We start from the raw sequence: 7,270 nt of genomic DNA, 5'->3' as shown, positions 1-7,270 counted from the left end.
TTCGCTGATTGTTCGGCGGTCGGGAAGAAATTCTTCCTTGGTTGTTCGATTTGTCGATCGAACCTTGTACTACGAAAGCTTCATCTGCCGAGTCTTTGGCAAAAGACTTTCTCCCAATTGCTTCAGTCAGGATTGCGCTCGTGATTTCGGAGTACTTAATGGTAGTTGTTGAAGCATTGCACACGGTTGTGACGAAAGTTTCCCAAGAACAAGGGAGACTACTCATGAGTATAATTGCTTTGAGTTCATCCTCTATTGTTGTCCCCTGAGACGATATTTGTGAGCTTATGCTTTCGTACTCGTTGAGGTGTGCCTGAACCGAATCGGATTCTTTCATCCACAACTTGTAGAGGCGCTGAATCAGATACATCTTCGTTGCGGCGACCTTCTTTTCATAAGTTTTCGACAATGTTTTCCAAAGTTCAAAAGCTATTGAGCATGATTGCACTGTGAAGTACACTGACTCCGACAAGTGCATCTGAATCGTGGCGTGGATGATTCTGTGCAAGTTTAGCCACTCGTTTGCCTTGTATGCTTCTAGGGGATTTTCATTCTCAATCGGGTCTATCTGACCCTTGACTATGAGATAGTCTTGCATTTGTTCCTTCTAGAAGTTGAAGTTCGAACCGTCGAACCTCCTTAGACTCAGCTGCGATGAGCCAGATGTTGATGCCATCTGATTTGGTTTCGGTTGGTAAGACTCTGTTCGGAGTTGACTAGGAACCTTAGTGGGGTGTAGTTGGTCGGCTCACCCGATATCGTTCTAGTCGGTCTTGAACCCGAGTCGGTTTGGTTTCGGATGCTTGTTTGTTGAACCCTCTTGGAGTGACTCCGGTTAGCTTTCGATTGTCTACCGAATACCGATCACAAGAAACCGATTGTTTGGGCCGATTCTGCTTCGGATGATTGCAACGATGAGAGGGACGGATCCAACTGATCCTCCCGAATGTCGATCAGCCGAATGAAGCATGAATTTGGTTGTTGCCTAGAGACCAATCTCAGGTGGTTACAATCACAGGAACAGAGTACAGCCGGCTAGCTTACTCCAATTAGTGATTTAACATAGTAAGATGCAGACTTCTTGTTTGTCTTCTCTCTTCTCTGTTCTTCAAGAAAAACAGAAACAGAATGTTGTGTGGTGTACTATGATGGCCGGCGGGTTGAAGAACCTCCAACGCTCTGATACCAAATGTTGGGGACAAGGTCATCAATGCGGAAGAACAAACAACATCTGTGATGTTGAAGGACATGTGTATGAGAATAAACAAGATACGCACAGAGAGAGAGAGAGAGATAGATAGGCACAAAGAAACGTTTTATTTCTTAATAGCAACAGTTACAAAATGACAACCAACAACCACTAAAGGTTACAAAGTCACTTTATATAGTGACTATCCTAGGGCAATTGCCCTTTATGCTATTTACAGAAATAGCCCAAACTTGGGTTGTCCAAAGGGACAGTGTGAATACGGCCATTATACACTCGTATTCAACACTTAGTTAACAAGAGCCATAATGACACTGTCATAGTCCCAACATAAGTCAAGACTCTTATAAAGAAGGTGCCTAGCCTTCTTATATAGGCAGAAACCCTAAACCCCTAGTGTGTTCACAATTGACTACTTTATGTGAAGTGGTGAAGTGATAACACATTTAATAGTTATCCCACCGTAGAATTGAATATTACAATTCATAATCTCTTTCCTTTCAAAATTAACCCACATGTACTCATCATAAAATTAGGGAAAACTATTGGAAACCTATCTCATGATGAGTTATAGTTATTATGTAAAATTGGTGCCCTCGAAAGACAATGTGCACATTTGCAATTCCAAATGCCACAAACTAAATTGTGGATATTTGATACACTTGTGACAACAATTCTTCTATATGGAGTATAAATGTGGGATTGAGTATTAACAAAGAAAATAACTAGAAATATTTAGAGAGACCTTGAGTGTCAATGATTGCCCACAAGATAAGAAACAAAACATCGGTGCCCTATGATATAATGTAGGCAAAGGTGGGAGCAACCCCCATAATTATTAAGGCATTATTCCGATCAATGACCTGTATCCAACGACTTTGGGAGCTCCTTAAAAGAAGGTACTCAAGATTGGCACTTATGTCATCAAGACAACTTGATGAACATGGAGACAATCATTGTTGCCCTGTTGAAATACAACAATGGTTCACGTCACATGGCATACACATAAATGCAGTACCCCCATTCCAATATACCTTGGATTGTTCCCATCTAAACATGACCAAATTGGAAAAGAATAAAGTGATCTGAAGTGATATTATTAACTGGGAAAAACAAGATAACATGGATTGTCCCCAAAATATCACTTGGTACAAAGATGGCTAGGATGGATTCATCATCAAGCCATCTTATATGGACATACATCTATCCTATGCATGGCGCAATTGTGATAGGGCATTTGTGTACTTCATAACATTACTTAGAGATTGAGGTGGGTAAATATACATGAATACCTCAAGAAGAAAGAATTCGCCAATTGTGTCATCAAGGAGTGGAAACCAAATAACACTATGTTTTGTCACTATATGCCTTTTCTGAAATAAGAGTGAGATACCATTGCCTCTTTCAACAAGGCTTTGGTCCACTATACAAGGTAATGGAATATAAGGACCAACGGTGCTTGGTACTTCTCTTGCTAGAACTCAAGAGACACATGAAAAAGTTGTTGAAGGACAACAGTACAACCACACAAGCTTATCTACAAAGAACAATCACAACTTTCCTTAGCCCCATCACCCCTACTAATGCTAGAAGTCCATCAAGGGCTACACAAATGGGCTCCCGATCAAGGCATAACAAAGTGGTTACCACGATCTCACCACCCTTGTCATTGTTAGATAAAGACCATTATCTCCCACCATCGTACGTACTTCCCTTGCTTCATAGACCTCTCCATTTTGGATGGACATATGCTAGAGACCTTTCAAAGACAAAAATTACAATATATCTGACTTGAGAATCGTACATGTCGATAACAAGATTCCTTACTCTCTTTTAATCTTATTTACTTCTTCTTTTCTTCTTAGTAACAACATTTATTACTTTGATTTGTTGTTCTCAATGCCAAGTCAACACTTCAGATGTAATCTCTCGTTTGGTCTTATAGACCATTCTGGCATCTTAAAGGATGTTAATATCTTTCTTTCTTCCTTTCTAAGATGGAACCAAACTTTTTCTATCTATGGACAAAAACCTAAATCAACTCATTTCTAAATTTGCATGTAGGATTAGCAATGTGATGTTACCCTATTACCAAATTTCCACCAAATGAACCCTTTACATCATTTAGAAAACTAAAGCACCAATGTTCCTTTCATAAGACTTGGTGAAGACGGTGTGACTAGATTGTTCTTGGTATGAATTAGTTGCCTATTAGAAATGTGTGCAACATCAGCACTATTAATAGCATGATCAATTGCTTGGATGCATCACTTGGTTAGAGTTTTAGTTCCATGCATATTTCTCATGCTTCATACATTATACCCTTATGCACATCTCCATGTTGCCATTTGCAACTATGTTAACTCAACTAGCCACAAACATCTACTACACTATAATTATCTAACAATATGAAGTTCAAGAAAACTAATGGTGTGCTACTTTTTTTCAGTTGTCACTTAACGTTACTGATACAGGAATAACATGAACAGATCGAGTCCCCATGCCAGCCATCTATGATTGTCGTTTGCTGCAATTGAGAAACAAATCAATTGATAATAAGTGGACAGCTCGAATCCTATTGCCAGCCATTAGTGGTGGTAGTTTGCAACAATATAAGAAACAAAACAGTAAATTTATGAATTATGGATTTCATTATAATGCACTAAAACTTGGCTGATAACATTGAGAGATGGTGCCCGTATCAAATCATTTAAATAAACATGATATTATATTCAGTACCACATAGAAGACAGAGACGCACTAGTACTATTATCATTTTGCACTTCAATCTGGAAATAAGAATAAACAAATTGAACAAATGGCAATACACTATCAGCAGTGACATAAAAACAGTCGAGACGCAAGTCACCGTTTTTCTATATGAATTTGTAAAAAGATTCATCCCATAAGTAGCACAAATACAACAAATGACTACGTAGAACGAGCATATGAATATGAGGGAAAACATTACAAAAAGTCAGGTAGCATCAAGACAGCCTTGACACATTTATAGGGGCTCGCTTGAGCTTCAAGGGAGCCGTGGACATGCTTATATGCTGTCGGAGATAGAACTCTGAGAAGTCCAAACGGAATGAAAGGAATTTCAAATCAACATGTTGCTGAACTGGAAGCTGAGCTATAAAACCTTCGAGCAAAACCGAGTATTCTGATGCTATCCCATCCATCTCCTCACCCATACCTTTAAGAAACTCAATGGTAGATTCTAAGTTTGCTGATTTCCTCCCCATAGTACTACCTAAGCCAGCATTTTTCCCAACCTTTTTCCTCACAGAAATGTCACTCCTGCACATCAACAATGCTTTAGATCCTTGAAAATAGAAGTCATTTAGAAAACTACCACCTCATAGAGATTTTTACAATGCTTTAGATCTTTTAAAATATTAATGTAGAAAACCAACATATCAGTGAGATTTCTTACCTTCCTTGAACAGCTCTTATATTTTCATAGAGCCGATCTGCTAGTCCCCTAAACCGAAGAATCAAATCAAACAAACTGAACAGCGTTTTGCATAAGAGCTTTGACCTTTCCCCAAGTAGGGCTTTCTCGAGAATGGACACCAAATAATTCTCATGTGCCTTAATGAGATCATCTAGATCTTGGGCATCTTCCATCTCTTCCAAGAATTTTGCCCATGAATATTCCAAGACCTCGAACATGATGTAATATTGTAGATTAGTTACAAAATGGTTCATTTCATTTCTAAGAGTTTGGCACCTTCTCAAAACTGCAACCATATGGGATTTTTCACCATGGCCTGAGGGCGTATAAATTCTTGCCAATGAGCAATTCGGTTTCATTGTTTGCCATGTAGCACTTAATGCATGTTCAACACGTTTCAGCCTCCACAAGAAATTAAAGATTCTCAGGTAGTTGCTGATCACGACTTCGGTAAATATGGTGTTTAATGGATCTCGCAAAATGTATTCCAATGAGAACACATCCCATCCCCTATCTCCATCATTGTAGGGCATCATTTTCACCCTCAACCTGTCTAGAACATCACCATCATCATATTGCGCATTTGAAGCTCGAATAGCACTTTCCAGAAGGCCTGAAAGCTTGAAAGAGCTCACAGTATTTGCTGGCTGAGAAAGGTCAGGACCAACAAGATCCATAAGGTACTGAATGAAGTCACCTTGCCCAAGCAATAAATACCTTTTGATGGCCAAGCAATGTTCTCGGAACTTGTATCGTTCATACATTATTTTTATTAAATGTCTATCGATCCTCCGAGCTGCTTCCATAACCATCACTTCCAATGCCTCTGTTTCTCCATAGCCCAACCCTCCTCGATCACCAGAGGTTCCAGCTGCTGCAACAGCCTCTGCGGCTGCTTCTTCCCATCCATTATCCTCACAACAGACTCTTAAAAAATTGATTGATTTCCCCGTCCGAAGTATACTTTGGGCTAAAGACTCTGGAATGAAGGTGGGAAGCATATTACCTTGTAGTTGATACCCCTCTCGCCACAATGCTTCGGCTTTAACAGGTTGGCCTATAACAAAGAACTCCTGATACAAATCATCAAGCTCCCCTTCAAGTACCCATCTTCTCACCATTTCGAATAAAGGAGAACAAACCTTGCGAAGAAGCCTAGCCATAATACCACGAACAAGTGGATCACCATGTTGTGCATGAAGGTGGATTGCACCAGCCATTGCTCCTCCTTTGAGATTCTTACAATCATCGATTAGGACAGCTAACAGCCTCATTCGAACCAAAGGCTCGGCGAGCCACACCATGAGGCGGCGCAAGGACAGATAATTCACCGTTTTATTACCTTCTTGCATAACTGGGATAGGGTTATGTATCTGAGCTTCAAGGACAGCCATCAATCGGTAGTAATCACTAAGCTCCTCTTGTAAGGAGGCACAAAAGGCATGGCCAACAGTGCCTATTACCTCCATTGGACCTTGTTTGAGGCTTTCATTTATATGGCCTTGAATGCGTTTGAATAGCCAACCAACCTCGCATAGTCTTCTAACAAGTAGTTGAATAGCCTTGGGAACCTTGAAAGCATCATCGATAGCATAACCATCAATCTCTTTCTCGAATTTCACATATCTACCATCGATGCCTTGACAAGCATACAAGACATCTCGGACAAGAGCCCCTTCAGTAATGTCTGATTCTTCTTGGCAAATTTCTACATATTCCTGGATGGCTGAAGCTCTGAGATTAGTTGAATCTTTAGAGAGGACTAAGACGCCCCCAGGAGGAATCCGGGTGTGGTCCAAGATCTGATGGTTTCTTCCATTGCTAACAACGATGCTAGAATCGCATGGAAATGACCTTCCAGATGGAGCTGGGAGGGTTTGAAGGGCTCCATGGATAGCAGGTCCAGAGAGTGTGGCTGTTAGAGAGCCAGCCATGCCTCTAGTTTCAGATTTTTCTCTTCTTTGATCTTCGGAGAGGGCACGAAGGACATAGAGCAGGGCCCATTTGTTCTCAATGCAACCTGTTCCAGCCTGAGCAGAGAATCTTCTATACAAATCAGCGAAGGTGAGGGCATCAGACGACCTACCTTGAAGAACCAGCTGGCGTTTGATGGCCTCTGCAGTTGCGGCTTCATCCTTGGTGACAGAAGGGGCAATGCGGCTCCCGAAGATGCGGATGGCATAGTGGTATGCTCGTTCAGCTATATCATCAACTCGATCTCGATCTCGATCTGATGAAGAAAGGTTGTTGTTGTTGTTGATGTGAGGAGTGGGTGGAGGAAGTTCAGACTTGTTGGGAAGAAGCCGAGAGACGAGCTCCCTCACAAGTCCTGATATTTCCTCGCCCTCCATTGCCAGATCTCTGGGGGAGAGGGATTCTACTGTGCTTCTGCACTCTGTTTCTGTTTCTGTTTCTGTTTCTGCTTATGCACTCTGTTTAACCTTCTTGCTCTGCTTCCATTTCAGCTCTGTGTGTTTGTTTGCCTGTGTCTGCTCTGATTCTCTCCCTACCAATATCTCTCTTTCTCTTTCTCTTTCTCACGCGCCCCCCCCGCCACGGCGAAAGGCAGTTGCGGCTTCAGCAGCTCGATCCATCATCCCGCC

The 7,270-nt window shown here is 41.2% G+C and overlaps 1 protein-coding gene across 1 annotated transcript; it reads right to left on the bottom strand.

Annotated features, from left to right (window-relative positions):
- Positions 1-3,997: 3,997 nt before the first annotated feature.
- Positions 3,998-7,070, bottom strand: SPC98 (spindle pole body component 98). The gene is made up of 2 exons (XM_087329415.1): positions 4,647-7,070; positions 3,998-4,510 (listed from the first exon to the last, which is right to left on the bottom strand). Exons 1-2 carry the CDS (start codon positions 7,016-7,018, stop codon positions 4,195-4,197), a joined length of 2,688 nt encoding a protein of 895 aa, XP_087185541.1. The 5' UTR covers positions 7,019-7,070; the 3' UTR covers positions 3,998-4,194.
- Between the last annotated feature and the right edge of the window lie 200 nt (positions 7,071-7,270).

Source organism: Azolla caroliniana, unplaced genomic scaffold (genome assembly GCF_043228905.1).
Source record: "Azolla caroliniana isolate FFs.n. ecotype wild unplaced genomic scaffold, voAzoCaro1.0.p SCAF_13, whole genome shotgun sequence".
NCBI lineage: Eukaryota > Viridiplantae > Streptophyta > Polypodiopsida > Salviniales > Salviniaceae > Azolla > Azolla caroliniana.
The sequence above is the reverse complement of the archived record's forward strand: the minus strand, read 5'-3'. Positions and strand labels throughout refer to the sequence as shown.